Source organism: Eriocheir sinensis, chromosome 14 (genome assembly GCF_024679095.1).
Source record: "Eriocheir sinensis breed Jianghai 21 chromosome 14, ASM2467909v1, whole genome shotgun sequence".
Classification (NCBI taxonomy): Eukaryota; Metazoa; Arthropoda; class Malacostraca; order Decapoda; family Varunidae; genus Eriocheir; species Eriocheir sinensis.
The window spans coordinates 16,815,199-16,833,106 of NC_066522.1; the positions used below are offsets into that span (position 1 = coordinate 16,815,199).

The 17,908-nt window shown below is 38.2% G+C and overlaps 1 protein-coding gene across 7 annotated transcripts; it reads right to left on the reverse strand.

The window, feature by feature from the left end:
• Positions 1-1,369: 1,369 nt before the first annotated feature.
• Positions 1,370-17,684, reverse strand: LOC126998573 (endonuclease/exonuclease/phosphatase family domain-containing protein 1-like). 7 transcript variants are annotated; one of them, XM_050860387.1, is made up of 16 exons: positions 14,441-14,638; positions 13,415-13,550; positions 13,138-13,243; positions 12,831-12,988; positions 12,393-12,601; positions 12,044-12,247; positions 11,759-11,952; positions 10,321-10,456; positions 9,854-9,956; positions 8,469-8,573; positions 7,678-7,788; positions 7,133-7,261; positions 5,988-6,213; positions 5,413-5,541; positions 4,972-5,138; positions 1,370-4,251 (listed from the first exon to the last, which is right to left on the reverse strand). In XM_050860387.1, the coding sequence occupies exons 3-15, from the start codon at positions 13,208-13,210 to the stop codon at positions 4,981-4,983; spliced, it is 1,935 nt and encodes a 644-aa protein (XP_050716344.1). In that variant the 5' UTR covers positions 13,211-13,243; positions 13,415-13,550; positions 14,441-14,638; the 3' UTR covers positions 1,370-4,251; positions 4,972-4,980. The 7 variants fall into 7 exon arrangements, with proteins under 7 accessions (XP_050716344.1, XP_050716339.1, XP_050716340.1 ...); XM_050860382.1 differs by lacking the exon at positions 14,441-14,638 and adding an exon at positions 17,546-17,684 and having other exon boundaries at positions 1,370-5,138; XM_050860383.1 differs by lacking the exon at positions 14,441-14,638 and adding an exon at positions 17,508-17,556 and having other exon boundaries at positions 1,370-5,138.
• Between the last annotated feature and the right edge of the window lie 224 nt (positions 17,685-17,908).

Genomic DNA, 17,908 nt, shown 5'->3' on the forward strand with positions numbered 1-17,908 from the left:
GGTAACGCCACGGCTCTCGACATGCACCTAACTTTTTCCGCTTTCCTGAATAATCAATGTATTTTTTTAAGGTCTTTATGTAATTGCTAAATCCTCAATAGCTAATGAACATCAGTATATGGGACGTGGAAGATAAGAGGAGGGTGGGTCGGGGAGCGGGAACTTCGAAATGGCTGTGACGTCACGCTGAATTATATATCGTTATCTAGAGCTTGATATACAGGCGGCCCATATTCAATTCGTTCACGTCATTTAGGCTCTCATCCTCCTCCTTTTCTAGACCCCAGACGCTTTGTATTGCTTCTTTGGTCCTTATACGCCCTTTCCTTATTATTTGGTTATTCATGCGGCCCATATTCAATTCGTTCACGTCATTTAGGCTCTCATCCTCCTCCTTTTCTAGACCCCAGATGCTTTGTATTGCTTCTTTGGTCCTTATACACAATTCCTTATTTTATCTTCCTTCCTTTATATCCTTCAACTATTTTCCTCTCTTTGTTTCCAGCTTCCAAACAAGGATATTCAAGTTTGTTCAAGGATATCTGAATGGTCTCCCAGCTCTTTCAGTTTCCAATTCTTCTTCTTAAGACATAACCTGTGTTTAATTATTACCAAGTTGCATGCACTCCATCAACAATATAAAAAAAATTCAGCTGTAATCATCATGCATTTCATCCACAATATATAAAAGTCAGCTGCAGTTTTACCCTGGCTTTGTCCAGCTGAACTAACATGATCTGCACCTTGCTTAGCTGACAGGTTTTGGGTGATACAATTATCATCAATTTTAAACTGATTTTTGTGCATATTCATTTCTATCTCTATCATTGGCCTTTTTTTTACAGCAAGTGGAAATATCCTGTTGTTCAATATATTTCTAGCTCCACTAGTATTTCTCTCTCTCTCTCTCTCTCTCTCTCTCTCTCTCTCTCTCTCTCTCTCTCTCTCTCTCTCCCTTGGTGGTGGTGGTGGTGGGGGTGTTAGAGTGCCCCTACAGACAATGGGTCCCAAGCAATTGCAAGCACTACCTGTTTACCTAAAGCCCTGGCAGGGAATACTCAAGACAATGCGTACTTAAATTTTGTCAAAAGTGTAAGGAAACTATAGCTACTCAGAAACACAATAAACCTCTTAAAAAGCAGATCTTAAAGCTTGGAAAAACACTGCTGGTCCACAGGCAGGAGAAAGACGAGCTATATGACAACATGGTAGAAACTTGAGACCCTTTGAAAACATATTTAAAAAGGCACTTCCCCAACACTTGGTGAGGATAGAAGCCTGTTGATCCCTCCCTCAAAAAAGCTTAAATATTAATCCACAGATTTCCCAAACTTCATAACATGCATTTCTGGAAAACATCAGGCAGTGATATTTTGGGGTTGAAGAGTTTTATTTAGTAAACTCTTGACATTATTTCTTTTTGCTCAGTCTCATTCAATCTGTGAGATGTACTGGAGTGATGCTGAAAGCTAACATTTGTAGCTAGCAAAATTTGCTTGCTCTATAAAATACTTCTTGGTTAACAAATTATATTACAGTATGTACACAACCCTAAAAGCAGAATATCTTTAGAAACATAGGAAAGTTTGTACATCCCTAAGGCTAGTGTTGCACATGATTTATACTGCAACTAAAATGAAGCACCAAATATCACAAGCTGCACAGACCACAGAGCATGTGATCATACTCATGGTGCCTCTCAGTAAAAATTTACCTTTACCTCCTGCACAACATTATGGTCTAGGTATTGTCATATACATAAGTCAGATTCAAGTTCTTGAGCAATATAATATATTTAGGCCAGTGGTTGACAAACTAACAACCAGTACATTTTATTGTTATCTGGCAGTTAATCTTTCTTTATATTCTTTAAAGACAACAAAATATGAACACACTATTGTGAACGGAACGCTCCCTACAATCAAGGCACCAGAATCTGATACATGCATCTTTATATGCACACATCAGTTTAAACTATTATTTACACAAACAAGGTAACATTATTCAGCTGTGTCTTAATATAAGTAAGTAGAATATTCCTCAGGACAATTAAGTACACAAATAAAATCTTGCTAAGCTGTAAACAGTGATACAAAGACAATGCAAGGGCTAGAATGCAGATTATTTGGGTATACAAAATTACCCCAAAATAACTCATTCAGATCACAACGACTGGTAAAGGAACACTAAACACACCTCTATGAACTGTAAAGAACACTTTCACTTTGTAAAGCAATTCAATCCCACAATTGATATACGTACTAGGGTGGACAACTAGGCCCAGGAAAGGAAGGTAAGGGTCAAATAAATAACATAACCATGTTATACCTGACATGATGTTTAGTGCACTTATGTAACTATTATTGTATTATATGATAAATTTGGATAACTACTAACCTCTAATGAAATAGTTGAGTGACATCATGTACAAGTATTGTGTTTAAGACCACAAAATGCTTCCGTTTGGGCATGTTTCTCCTGCTCAAAACAATCCTTCCTCTCTCTCCATTTATGAGAAAAGAATCCACCCCCCAAAAATTCTATTAATTAACTTCAAATGAAAACACATAAGTAAAAAATAAAATGGTAACATGTAATACTAATTATTTTAATGAATTTAAGAAATAAATACTTAATTTATTTCATGAATGTTTGGCCAAATATATTGCCTTCATGAAGCACAAATGCAATACTGATTAGTCACTAGTCAGGTAAATGGCATGCAGCACAGCAGAAGAATTTCAACTTGTGGTAAGAGTGAAAGAATAAATGTGTGGAAAGTCTAATAGTAAATGCACCTCTAGTGTCATCAACTGTCCTCAGTACTACCAAAAACATTACAACCAGCCATTTCTACACACTACTGTAAAAGGTACTTGAGGAGAAACTTCACAATTTTCATTTCAGTGTGGTGTTCTCAGAGCCCTGAACTTGATGAACAGATATTCTCCCTTTTTACTGTCTTAAAAAAAAAAAGACCTACACCCTAAGTTGCAAAATGATAGTTCTCAGCTACTCCTTTCCTCCCAAGCTGTAAACATATCACAACTTGCATACACACATGAGTTACTGTGCTGCACTACAAATTCTGAAGGCACAGGCTATTTTTTTTTCTAGGTAAACTGCTACTGGACTCAGCATTACATATCACAGGCAAATTTTAGAACACAATACAATATGCAGCGTGAGCATCTATGAAATGTGCATATGTGATGTCTTAATATATAGACTATCAACTTGTTCTGGCCTTGTGAACTGATAATATATAAATTAGCAGCCCAAGAAAGAAACAACCTCACATGTTTACTAATAAAAATAATTCATCATCATCATCATCAAAATTCACTATAAACATAGGATAAAAAGGTAGGGTGGCCTGAGTTAAAAAAAATTACAATAGGATAAGAGTTAGAAGACAGAACACCCAAGTCTGAGAAGGGACAACCTAACACTGAAACGAGCCTCACTCCTGCGCAGGCCCCGGCAAGGACTATAAATGCAGCACAGTGACACAGAATGATGACGATTGTTTTAATGACAAAAATTATGTTGATAAAAATAATGTAAATACTAGTCATGAAAATAATGTATAATATAAATAAAAATAATACTATGCAGATTTTGTGACAAGTGAAGGTAAGTGGAGAGGAAAAAAAGGGCAGATAGGTTCGAGTAGTTTGGTCCTGATAAGTTTTGCCCACAATGGCTTTCTCAAGAGGGTTACAGTCCTCTGAGGAAGGCCTTGAGGATGAACCTTATGAGGAATAACCTACTTGGCTAGCTGCCCATGTTTCCCTTGCCATTTACCAGCAATAATAATAATATAATAACAATAACTTTCAATAGCGACAATAATAATAATAATGATAATAATAATAATAATAATAATAATAAATATGCTAATAACATTCGTCATTCTAATTCTGATAATAATCATAAACTTTGAAAAAATACAACATTTAAAAAATAGTAATATTAAAAATAAATTATTGCTGTTATTATATCAATATTACTATTTTCATTGGAATTTTTACTAGGTATTAATACTATTATTTATTATGTATTTAAGTATACATTATTTAGGAAGCACTCCTTATACTCATCTATACTTTTATATAAATCTTTAAAACTAATAAAATTTAGTCTTAGGCCAAAACATTAAAGCTTGAAGCTGCAGCAAAAAGTCTGGAGCAGAAGCTTATCACTCTGATGACACTTTTAAATCTTATTACTCAACATTAAAAGTACCAACTGGAAAAAAAATAATTAGTCATTGATACAGTTGCACTTTGCTCTGCTGTTCCTTTTCAATTATGTTTTTCATGTAAATTAGTACAAATAACTTTGACTGGCAATGACTTTTTATACTTACCCTGTTTTTAGACAATCTAGGCATAATACTAATAAAAGTTACTAAACACCAATGCTCAGCATGACAAGAATCAAGATGATAGTCCACTCAAACTAAACGTAGAACGGCACTTGTAAGTCTGAAAGACTCGGAATGAGTGACTGTTTCTCTGCTTTTTATCCTCAGCATGCCAGAGTGTGACTCTCTCTCTTGTTTCTCCAAGTAGTAGTTTGAAATATCTCCTACACAAGGAAATGCATATCTAAAATTTCTGTTCAAATGATTGAAATTGGACTTGTTTCAAGAGTCAACAGCAGTTCATTCTGTCTTTTAGTGCAAGTTAAGCTTCTTAATGCCATCCCCTAATCTATTTAAGTTCACTCAATCTAGGTGTAAAAGTTGTTAGGCCAGAAATTAAATCCCTGCATAGCAAAATTTGGCTGCATAGACTTATGTCTATAGCAGACAAAATAATATCTACATAAGTGAATAATTTCTAAATAATTCATATTTCTACATCTCCATTCTTATGACATAAGTTCTTTGGTTTCCAAGGTAACTGCCAGAAAAATTATTACACTGGAAGTGGAAATGTAAAGAAAAAAACTGCTATAGCTTACATGTTTGCACTAGGCCTCTCCTCCATCTTCATATTGGTAAGCCGGGCACACATTGAGGCAGTAGAGATCACAATAGAGTGGGCAGTGGTCACTTACTGTTCCTCCCCAGCCCCAGCCCAAGGGGATGGCCAGATGACTCAGACCTTCATTAACTATCCCCCAGTGTCCTGTTCAGGATCAAATAGGGAAAGTATCTTCATTACAAGTGCTTTACTGAGTGATATTTTCGCATTCATCTCCTCAACAAATTATAACATGGCCTTTCTTGACTCCTAACCAAGCTTCTGTGGAAAAATTATAATCATTTAAACTTTGAATTTCCCAGCAGGGAGGAAAGGTGATCAGACTTAATTTGAAAGATTAAATTTGTATTTTTAATGCCTTGTTCCATGATGCAGGCAAATTTCTATTCTGTTTGTAATAGTTTAGAGATCATCTTACCTGTATTTAAGGCATTGATACATGGATTGAGCCAAATGTTGTCATAACAAAGTGAGTCACTAGACACACTTGTAACGGTATCTGGTGGAACTACGTTGGTGTAGGAGTTTTCTCGCAATATATCAAAGGCTGTAAGAAAAGGCTTATATAAGTTTTCAGTTACAGAATATAAGCTATTAAATGCAATCTGTATGACTCACTACATACAAATTTTCCATTATAATAGTATGTTCAAAATGTTAATGATTAATATTTTATATTCCACTGTTGATATACCCTTTGGCCCTGCCCTCCTGGCTGCACTTTCACTATGTCTACAGATGAGTTGCTTGTGGCAGCACTACCATGTGACTAAGCAATAACAAGTCTCTGCTGGCAGTGGCTGTCGCACAAGTTGCAGGAATGGTTAAGTGTTGTGCCTTCGGTTGTTCAAATAAAGCAGCTCAAGATTTTGTCTCCTTTCATCGATTTCCTACTCAATAAGAATAATCAAGACAGCATGAAAAATATGTAAAACTGTAGAATATTATAGGCAAATGTCATCAGAGGAACAGCAGTCCACAGTATTTACTAACCATCATCATCAGAATTCATGCCAAAGTCTCCCAGGAGAATGATGTTCCTTTCAGTAACAAGCCTTTCCCTGAGGGCAGCCACAAGAGGGGCCAGCTGGGACACCTTGTGACTTGGGCTGCCGTCCTCAATCTCTCTGGAGTTAACCTGGATGTCCGGCCCAATGGTCTGAGCTAGCCTTCTTCCATTTATATGAAGATTTATCACAACAAATTCAAAGTCTTGGACCTGAAATACAGAAAAAAAGTATTGAATACCCACAGCTTCCAAATTGATATCTATCATGCAAGAGATGAGAAACCAGTTTACAGATGACCAGGGCAAGAATGGCCAGAAGACAGGACACAAAAATATGACCCCAACAACCCCACCCGACAAAAGGGAATGGCCTGTACCAAAAGTCATGAAGATCAAGCCGCTTCCCTTCCTTTCGACAATGTAGGCACGGCCTCAGACCGTGCCTTAAATCCTTACCACAAGTCGCTCGGGAAGGTACAGTAGGATATAATGCACATACACACAGTGCAGCCTACTTTCCACCTACCAGATATAATGCACGCATACATGTACACACACACAATGCTATTACAGCCATATTACCCAGTGAAAAAGAAAGTCGTAGAAAAAGGAAGGTGGTGAGATACAAAGGTTCCCGCCTGGCTGATTCCTCTGTGCTTTGAAGGCGCGTGCTGTTGTTGTAAACAAGACAAACATATTCGCTGCAACTATAATATATGATTTTCCAATTAGGGAAAATATTTTCTCAGGTTGTTTTAACTTAACCACAACTATTTGCCATGCCAAATTTGGAAAATAAACATATTTTTCCTCGAAGGTATAAGGGAAGACATGGGGTAGACCTTGCCTTTCCTTCGTCTCTCCCGCAAACCTTCGTTCCAAAAATGCTAGTGACTCTCAGTACGCATTATCCTTCCCTTTGATCTTCTTCGCTAAACCTTCATGACTCTTGGTACAGGCCAATATATCTAGGTTAATCAATATAAGATGGGGCTCATGAAAGCTTAGAGAATAACAAATAAATACCATTGGCTTATACAAAAAAAAATCTTAAGTCACTTGATATTGACACACATACACATGTGGAGACACAGCTAAGCTCTGTGTATTGAGCATACTACATTCTTACCTTGAAGTAACCCAGGTAAGGTTTTGTAGAGAAAGAGCTGCCATTGTTGCTCTGGATGCTGAGGAGGGACGCAGACAGCAGCTGGAGGCCGTGCTCCACATTGTATATGAAGGCTGCATACTCAGGCCCCTGGGTGGGTGGCATCACATATATATGTCAGGTTGGTAGACACAAAAACTTTGTAAGATCTATATAGTATTTTTATACATACTTCTTTTTAACAGATAATGTCAGTATGCCTTGGCAAATTTGTATATATATTTTTGACAAAATCTTTATGTATCATGTATTATGCACTGTGAAGAAAAATATACAGGATGGTCCACTGAAGCAAAAAGAAAATGAAAAAGAGATTGTATTATTATCATTGACAACAGATGTTACAGCTTCTTGAAATGTAATGCAATTGATTTGTAACTTGTAAATATTAATTTGACTTACCTGTGTGGTCATTATCATGGATATGAAACAATGCATGGTTCCTCACATTTATAGGGAAGGCTAATAATCTGTAACTTTACAATAAACCAATGAATCTGGCTCACCTGTGACATGTTACCAACAGTTTCTTCTGAAACCTGCCACCTCCACTCTCCCTTGGCTCCAGTCCATTCCCGAACACGACGCAGGCTGCTGTGATTCAGTTCACAACATATCTGCATACAAACTTTGCTTTATCTTCTATTTTCCTCTTTTGAGACAGGCTTTTGGAGCTGGGTATGAACCAACAGTACTACTGCCCAATATTCATCAGGTGCCAGCAGCCTTATGTGTGAAACAATACTTGTAAATGAAGTCTAAATCAGAAAATTTTACTTTGTTTCAAAACAATATTACAGAGCACTGAACCTGTTGAGGGGCACAATTACAACTAGAGTGAGGAATGTAAGCTCTACCAATTCAATGGGTCTCCTATCCTTTTGGTCTCTAGTCATCAAGACCCAGTCAATGCTGGTGCGAGTGTAATCCCAAATTTTTATTGCATTTTTTGTTTTGCACTAAGAAGTGATTGCCTGATCAAGTGCAGGGTCATCGCCTACTTGTTGTTTTGGGGTCTATGTACAGTTGTCAGTGTCAGCTTTGTGTCTACATGATTGGGGCTGCATTTCTCTGTGCCACTCATTTATATTTTTACAACAAAGAGAAGTCATATTACAGGAGGAGGAGGAGGAGAAAAAAAGTAGAACAGGAGGAGAAAGAGGCAAGGGAACATTTAATAACTTGTAATAGTTATTCTGAGATTCCCACATATTTCAACATAAACAAATTAATATTGGAAAATATAATAGGAATAATGAGGTAGCATCTACTTAAATTAAAATAATAATCTGCTTACCTTTTCGAGAACATCTTTGCTGACAACTTCTTGAATGGCAACAAAACTGAACCCGTTTTCCAGGATGGTGCGACAAACAACTTCTAAAACACCAGGGTTGGAAATCTGAAATGAAGTAAAAAAAATATCATGACCAATATTGAAAATACAATAACCATTTTATATTAAAACTCCTATTGAAGAATTACATCATTTTTTTCCCCCAAATGATAAACAGATACAAGATTTATAATACTTCTAACAGATTGCTACTGGAAATCACAAAAGGTCTTTATTTAACTTCTGATTGACATTGCCACAGGGATGCAAAGTTTCAGTGATCTATTTCAATTTGTATTTTTCAATTTCAATATGAATATTTTCATAATATTCATCAAATAATGATGGTAATGGTCCTCTTATGTCAAGCACATGGGAGAATGATGCAATGAAGAAACTTTAAAAGTGCCCACAAAAAAAAAAGAAGTTTTCCCTATTTGATGAAATGCCCTGCAGGCTTTGGTGAGTTACTCCTCTTCTTGTAAGTTCTTTCTTTCCGAGGCCTTTGATTTACATAGATTTACATAGAAAATCAGACCACACAGACCCCATGGTCCAGACTTGGTGGTCTGTCCTTAAACCTAAGTGATTTTACATTAATCAGAAGACTCCAAAACGTTGCATTTCTACTCTAGTTGATATTAAGTTGAAGGAAGTGACGGTCGAGCTTATTTTTGAAGGAGTCAATCGTGTTACACTGGACCACTGACGGTGGAAGCTTATTCCATTCTCGCACTACAACGTTGGTGAAGAAAAATTTGGTGCAGTCTGAATTTACTTGTCTACATCTGAGTTTTACGCCATTGTTCCTCGTGCGCAAAGTGTCATCGATCATAAACAATGTTGATCTGTCTACATTCGTGAAACCATTAAGTATTTTAAAACATTCGATCAGTTTTCCTCGGAGGCGACGTTTCTCAAGAGAGAACATGTTAAGGGTAGAAAGCCTTTCTTCGTAGGATTTGTTGCGCAAGGAAGGGATCATTTTCGTCGCTGAACACCTTCTAATTTAGCAATATCCTTTGCATGGTGGGGAGACCAAAACTGTACCGCATATTCCAAGTGGGGTCTGACTAAACTGTTGTAGAGCGGGAGTATTACATCTTTATTCTTGAATACAAAGTTTCTTTTAATGAAGCCCAACATTCTGTTCGCTTTATTTGCTGCATCGATGCATTGCTGTGAGAATTTGAGGTTTGACGCGATTTTGACCCCCAAGTCTTTGACGCATTGAACGCTTTTGAGTTTAACGCCGCGCATTTCGTATTCGAACTTGCCCATGGGAAATGAGTTCACTAATGATGGTGATGATGACTATGATGAACACTGAAGAAATAAGTACCAACCTTTTCCCTTGTTAACTGCTGTAGGTTCCAAGAAGCAACTCTGATGGCTGGCTGGCCTTGATATTTCCCAATAAATACATCTCTTACAACCGGGCGCTCAGATCTGAAATATTGAGAAAAAATATGCAAATCACTCATTTTTAAGAATAAAACTGTAGTTTATATAAATAATAGCAACTTGCCATAATGACAGGCAGAGGATTTTGCCTTGCTCAGGTCAAAAGGTGTTTGTGCTGACAAGAAGTGGTTACTGTTCCCCTTTGAGCAAGGGGGATGGTGGCGTGTGTTGTGTGAGGTCCCAGCTTTGTTCATAGATTAACTAACAAGCTCTAAAGCTCTTTCTCAGAGGGAACTGGCTGGCAATCCCAAGCCAAGCACATGAGCTGACTCTTGAGTAAATTCAACAAACCTACACCCACACAAACACCCACAAAGCAATAATTGTGGGAAATAAACCAGTCAGGTACCTTAAGGATAGGAGTTCAAATATGTCTGCACTGAAGTCAACCGAAACTTTTGGGGACACTCCCCTTAAGTCCAGAGATGGTGGCTCAATGCACTCTCCACTGTTGTTAAGCGGGGCGGAGCACGTCCTTCGGTGACCTAGTCATTTGAGGGAATACAATTTGCTGTTGAAAGAGGTAATATGCCCACATGAGCTACTGAAGTCAAAATGATGGTTCTCCCTCCAGGTCAAAGGAATAGGAGTTAATATAAAATGAAGTGGATATAATGAATCACAAAGAAATTACATTTTACCAAATTTACTGGAAATTGTCATATTGGGAGGCAATTCATGCATGGCTTCAAACTACAATAGTATCCCAATTAGGGTTGCATAGAAAGTCTCATTAATAAGGAAGCATATTTGAGTTTTCTGAGTCAAGACCTATAATATCTGATTGGGGTTTTGTTAAGTTAGGTTAGGCTAGGATAGATTAGGTTAAGTTTAGGGTACCTTCAAACACAAAATTGCCAGCACCTTATGGTAAAAATCAACAATGAATGACCTCACTCTGTTGTATAGAAATTCTCATTAGTAAGGAAGCATATATGATTTTTCTGAGTCAAGACATATGGTAAATATTTGTGGTTCTGTTAGGTTAGGTTAAGTTTAAGGTATCTTCAAACACATGATAGACAGTACCTTATGGAATAAATCAACAAAGAATGACCTCAATTTGTTTAATAGAAAGTCTCATTAGTAAGGCAGCTTATATGAATTTTCTGAGTCAAGACCTATAGTAGCTGTTTGGGGTTTTGTTAGGTTAGGTTAACCTGGTAGCAGCAATGGGCCAAATTTGTGGTTTTACCGTGTAGCAGCGATGGGCCAAGTTTGTGCCATGATATAAACCCCCAAAAATAGATGATACATAAACTGATCACAAATCCTTTGATATATATTATGAAATGGTTTGTGTGAGTGATAATTTTTTCTCATTTTTCTCGCTTAGAGGGACCATTAAGAAACATGATCCCTGCTGCTACCAGGTTAACCAGAGGGCAACATGAGCCGTAATAGGCGTCACTTAAACAATTCTGCCTGCACCACCACCAGGCTAAGGGACATTCACTAACAGCCCCCTAATACTGAAGTCTAAAGAGCAACAACATGAAAAAAAAGAAAAAAAGCCCAAAGGCACCATAGGCAAACTTGTAATTTCTTCTCAATTCTCAGTGTCCCCGAAATTTCCTGAAATTCCCCAAATTCCCATGGATTAATGTTTTCCAGTTCAAAATTCCTGGGAATTTTACAACCCTAATCCCAATTATGAAATCCCTTCCCATGCTATTTTGGCCAAATACAACTTTAGATGAAATTGAAGAGGAGAAATGGGTCTGTAATAAACTCCTCTGGTAAAGTAAGGATTAAGAGACTTGTGAGTAGAAGTCCCATATGCTTACCAGCCAACCTGCCATTAAGATTACGTGGGGACACTTTACTACAGCTTGCTACTGAGATTGCATCGTTAACAGGAGGAGAGGCCGGAGGAACATTGTTGACCGTAAGGTACATCTTCAGGGTGCTGAGAACACGACCTGAGACTCCTTTGACTTTTATCAGTTCGTCAATTCTCTTGAAAGGACCTTTTCTTTCCCTGAGAGCAAAAGAAAAATTCAATCAATCATCCAAATCTCTCAATGAGTGATATTTCATGAAAAGGCTTTGAAACTATCCGATCAACATACCTGTACTCCACAATGTTGGCCGCCAGTTCCTGATTCATGCCACGAATGTTCATCAAATCAAAGATGGATGCAGTATTGACATTAATGGCTCGGAGTGGTGACCCATGGAAGCTGCGGCCACCCTGGGACTGCTGTGACCTCTGTGACCGTCCTGATTCACAGCTTGGAAGAGAATCTATGCTTTGTGTTCTGGATGATGAACGACTGGAACACCAAAAAGCTGGAATAAACTTCCACGTCCAAATATTTATTTAATCAGAGTATATGAAGGTAAAATTATCTCAAATTCATCTTTGGGACCAAACACCCATACCCTGAATAAGAGCATGTTGGGCTTTATTGGACTGACCTTGATGAGCGCCTCTTCACGGTGATGTCACACCTGAAGGACTGGAGGCGGACGGCACCCACACCAGACACGAGGGCGAGGTCTTCCACACGTCGAAATCCTCCAATCGCTGTTCGGTACTCGACTATGTTTCTGGCCACACATCTCGTCACTCCAGGAAGGATCATTAATTCTTCTTCAGCGGCAGTGTTTATATTCAGTAAGTTTTTCTGAAATCAAGATTGGTAAGGCTGAGCAGAGGAAAATATTAAGGTAAAAATTAAATATTATTTGATATATCTTTCATACTCAGATATGGTGGGTAAAAATTTTGCAAAGGTTTAGAGTGACCAAATCCTACTTTCTACTAATTATTTGGAATTCACAAGTATGTTAAGATCATTGGAAAGATCCTCTCAGTATGTTTTTTTTCTTATCTAAATAAATTGTCTCACTTACCTTATAGTCATAATCATATAAATTAAATGCTGCGGATAAGTCTTTTCCCTTGGTCTTTTTGCCAAATTTAGCAGACCACGAGCTTCGCCGCGAGGACTTGGTGCTGGCAGTCTTCTTGATCGGGGACTCTTCTGGCGAGCCATTAGTGTTGTGCTCTGCTGGTTATGAAAAGATAAAATGTCTAAGCAACATGAAAAGAGGGAGAAAACAGCAAATATGTGATACAGTTTTCCCCTATGAAAAACACTAGAAACATGACTGAATGTTTCTCATGATAAACACAAACAAGTGACCCCCAGCTCTGTACCTTGCTGAGTTAGCTGTGCGTCAACTCCATCAGTGGTGGGCGGAGGAAGCTCCCCACTGGTGCACTGGCCCATTCTGCCTTTACCTCATAGGAGTTGTAGCTAAGCCTGGAGAAAGCATTAAGTTAAGAGGTTATTTCTTACCACAGCTTCTTAGGCTCAAATAGTATTTAACTGTATAGATTCTGGGAATAATTAATTTTTGAGGATAGAAAGACTCTGGTGGACAACCAATCTGTTTTAGCCAACTTCTACATGAATAGATGAGTATTCACTAACCTCTGATACTTTTCTTGAGTGTCATAAAGACGATGTGGTGACAACTTGCCTTGTTGGAGAAAGGTCACTAACTGATTTCCTCAGGGCAAGCGTCATCATCTCTTCATTGTGCCTCCTTTCAGTCACTCCACCAAGCCTACAATAATATATTCATATCTTATAAAATGTGTTTTATACATTAAAATCTAATTTTCTTAAACAAGGATTGACAAAAAAAAATGAATCAAGATAAGAACACTGTCTTGTGGTTGAATATCACTTCCTTACTCAATGTTCCCAATTTTTTCCTACATAAATATAAAAGTTGTAATTCCTTAAATTTTATGGGGAGGCTAAAAGCAAAACGTATTTGTGGAAAAAATAATAATAATGAACCATACAGTAATAAAGTAGTCTTGTGTTTGGCTACTAGCTGGTGCCAGAGAAAGCTTGCCACATGTGAATAATTAAACCAACAGGAAAAGTATTAACTGGTACTGGAGTCCTCAGTCAACCTCGTTTTGCTTATTGGGTGGCTTATAACCTTTTTTGGGGTTATCTTGCATTGTGTACCTGATGAATTTTTTCCCTCATGATACTTCTGTATTGGCTCCTTTTTCCTTCCCCTCTGAGGTTTATCTTTGTCATCATCACCCATAGCTCCCCTGAGCACCCGTAGAGACTTTTGACATAATATCACACTTAGTATACTGCAGTGGGTGTTGAAGTAGCTGAGAACTAGGAACGTAATATATGACAGTGATAAACCTTTAGCGGAGAAATACACAGCAAACATTTAGGATGCATCACAAAATATGATTCGGTGTTTTCTAAGGGTAAATAATCCCCGAACGGATGAATAGTCACCATATGAGGACTGAGGTAGCAATTGATTGAGGTCACCAAATGCAAATTTGCTAAATCTGGACACACCTACTGCAGCACCTACTTTACTGTGCTTCCATGAGCCATAATGAAATTATATCATTTAAAAAAAGTATTGAATTGACAACTACTGAAAGTTATAACAAATATTTAACAACTTACACACAGGCAACTTCTGTAGTTTCAAAATGAACAATTGGTTTAGTTCCAAGTCTTGAACTTCTATTTTATACCAAAAAAAACTTCCATAACACACATTGCCCACAACAAGACTGTTATATTTTACAGCATATAACATGAATAAGTATGAAGGCAACTTTCAACAATAATCCGATTTTTCCAGCAAGCAAGAAGCAACACTCTCACCTAACCCAAGCAAGGCACTGACAACAATCTCGGTTGACGACTTTGTTACCCAACATGAATGACTTGGACTTCTTATCGGCTTCCTTATCACCTTGACTGCTCATAACACCTTATCACAGTCTCAGCCTTGATCCATATCCCTGTTTCCATTAACCTCAATATTTTAATGATAAATAATGGTTTCCCACTCAAGAACATTGGTACTAAGATTGTGGCTCTACCACATTACTTAATGTATATAGAATTACCTAAATACAAAAGCCTAGTCAGCAAAGAAAATGCTGCGGCTTAAAGGCTAATTGACTATATAGTAAAATAAGCAACTATCCACCCAACCCACACAGTTTACTACATCCTCCCTTCTCCTTCACCAAGGCTACCTGCATTTAGGCTTATCTAAATTTGGCTGTTGAAGAAAATGATACAGCAATGTCAGGCTGGTTAGAAGAGTGAGAGTCATGAACATAACCATCTCCTGAGCATTCCAGAGAAACCTGACACACCACCCGTTTCTTCGTTGATATATGTTTTGTTTATATGTACTCTTGCTTCTTCTAAATGACTATACATATTGAATAACTTAACTTGTTTTGTGGTCCTCGTCTGCATGCTTAAAACTTCAAATGGCAGGTTGCTAGTCATGACATTACTGTTTACTAAAACCACTCCATCTCATTCCTATTTTCTTTCTGGTTTCTTTTTCTTGGTCAAGGGTTGCACCGATAGGTGCCGTGCATGAAACGCTACAACTCGCAAGCTCGCCCACGGTTTGGAGGATCAACAAACCACACCACTCCCCTCAACTGATATCGAAAGACCGTCTTTTTGCCTAATGCAGTGCTGGGGTGCGGCAATAAAGGGAAAAATTTCCCTGATAAGTCATTTTACAGACTACTAGCTATAGACAAGAGAAGGGGACTGCAAAGGGAGAAAATATCAAGAGAATGCAAAGGAAAGTGGCTGGCCAGTCTGTCACAAGCTGACCTGTTCAAAGCAGGAAAAAATTATCTTCGGGTGTGCAGTGATAATTTCTGAAGTGGTAAGTGCAGCATTGTTTAATATTTAGGGCATAACCTTTGAATGAAGTCAGTAATCTAAGCGAGAAACTAAGCCACACCCAACACATTTCTTAAAAGGTAAGTGCAGCATTGTTTAATATTTAGGGCATAACCTTTGAATGAAGTCAGTAATCTAAGCAAGAAACTAAGCCACACCCAACACAGCACCCCGCCAGGCCCATCATCCTACACCAGTCCTTTGATTGTTGAAAGAATTCTTTTTACTCTTGCCAATTACATTACCTGTGCCTGTTAAATGCAACTTTTGTGAGTAAACTAGCGTTGAAAGATTAAACTGCACCAAGTCGTCTTAAACATTCCTGGCCCACAGCACCATTTACTGCTTTCATGAAGTTCTGCATGTATAGATAGGCACTTATGTTTTTTACCCTAGCTCCTACAGTGAGGATTCATTGGGGTAAGCAGATGTCCCTTGCCTGCAATGCACATCAGGGTTATAGTGAGGTATCATTAGGGTTCAATGGAAAAAATACAGGATATGTTGTGTTATGTTTGACTTTGTATAATTAGATCAGATTGGGTTAGAATTAGTTTGGTTAGACTTCTTAACCCTTAGACAGCAGCAGTATTTGAAGAGTAGCTCCCCCCAAAATGAATCGTCTATATATAGTCACTGCCGATCTTAGTACTGAAGCATACATATAGTTAAGTCGCATAAGAGATGTTTTAACTATCATCTACATATTGATTCTCCTGCAGTCTGAAAGTGTTGTTATATTTCTGCCATACAAAACAGACTGACTGAATTTTGGACCATCCATATATAGTTCCACCCCCGTCTAAGGGTTAACCTAAAACATAATCATATAGAAACTAATCAAACCTACCCACATAAGTAAGTAAGGAGTAAGGAGCAGCACTATCCCTTGGTTTCATGTAAATATTAAAATAACCTCCTGTGAAAATGTAGCAGAGAAGAAAATGTTGCTACATTATACGAATAAGGATGAAAACACGTGAGCAGCATCAGGGCCAAAGCTCACAGAGCCCTGGGGTTCCTGTGCAGGAACCTTAGCAGGTGTAACACAAACATCAAAATTCTTGCATATAAAAACACTCGTTTGGCCACACATAGAATATTGTGACACCGTCTGGGACCCACACACTAACAATAACATAAATAAATTATAGGCCATGCAAAACAAAGCTGCAAGATGGGCCAGACATGATTGCAGACGCACTACATCAGTCACTTTGCTTAAACAAGACATAAAACTAGACCCATTAGCAACACGAAGACAAATACACGGACAACAAATGCTATATAAAATGACAAACAATTTAGTAGACATAAACAGACACTTATTTACACCCGACAACTATACGATCCACTAGAGGCAGCCACAACCTTAAATACCACACTTACCAGACTAACACAAGTATATTCAAATATTCATCCTTTCCCCGCAGCATCCGAGAGTGGAATCATCTCCCATCTCAAGTAGTTAATAGTCCCACTCTTGACACATTTAAGAATAGGATCATCAATCATTATCTCCCTAATCCGGGCCCATCATTTTTATTTGTCATTTTTGTCATATTTTGCCATTTTTTCATCTATTATTTTGTCCATACACCTTATCCCAATACCTTTCCTCATCCTAATCCTGTCCTGGCCCCTGGAAGCCCCCGTCCCCTAGAAATGAAATGAATGAGAAATGAATTGCACCAACACCCAAGCTGTCAGTCCCTCTTCCTGTAATTAACCACCTGTGAGCTCGGCACAGACACACACTCAGGGGGCAGGGCGGACATGGATCCCCTGCACACCTGCCGCCTCTCACCTGTGGGAAAAAATACCTCGGAGAAAATTTGTGTTTACCTCCAGTCCGGCGCGGGGCAGCTCGGCGCAGGGGGTCCGGGTCTGGGTCTCGGGTGGTGCCGCTGCATACTCGGCTCCTACAAGTTACTTTATAATAGCCAATATATTAGTGTTTCAACCATTATCACTGGAAGAAAAAAGAAAATTCACCAAAACTAAGACTCAACAACGCCGATCAAGAATAAGGACCAGCATAAGTGGGAGCCGTTACAAAGGCAATCCCACGCCTACTACTGCTGGACTGGTGTTTTCTCGGTTATTTTTCTAGTTGGCATTTTTTAAAGATAAGACCTAACCCCCCAGTAATGCATGGTCACGATATACTGCTGTTTGAGTCGCCACCATATACAGGAGACTCGAAAA

Coding starts and splice junctions, on each gene's coding strand:
- LOC126998573 (XM_050860382.1), bottom strand. CDS start 13,210: ATGGGCCAGTGCACCAGTGGGGAGCTTCCTCCGCCCACCACTGATGGA. Junction 7,789..8,468: donor GCAAAGATGTTCTCGAAAAG/GTAAGCAGATTA, acceptor GTTTGTATGCAG/ATATGTTGTGAACTGAATCA. Junction 5,139..5,412: donor TATCAATGCCTTAAATACAG/GTAAGATGATCT, acceptor GATCCTGAACAG/GACACTGGGGGATAGTTAAT.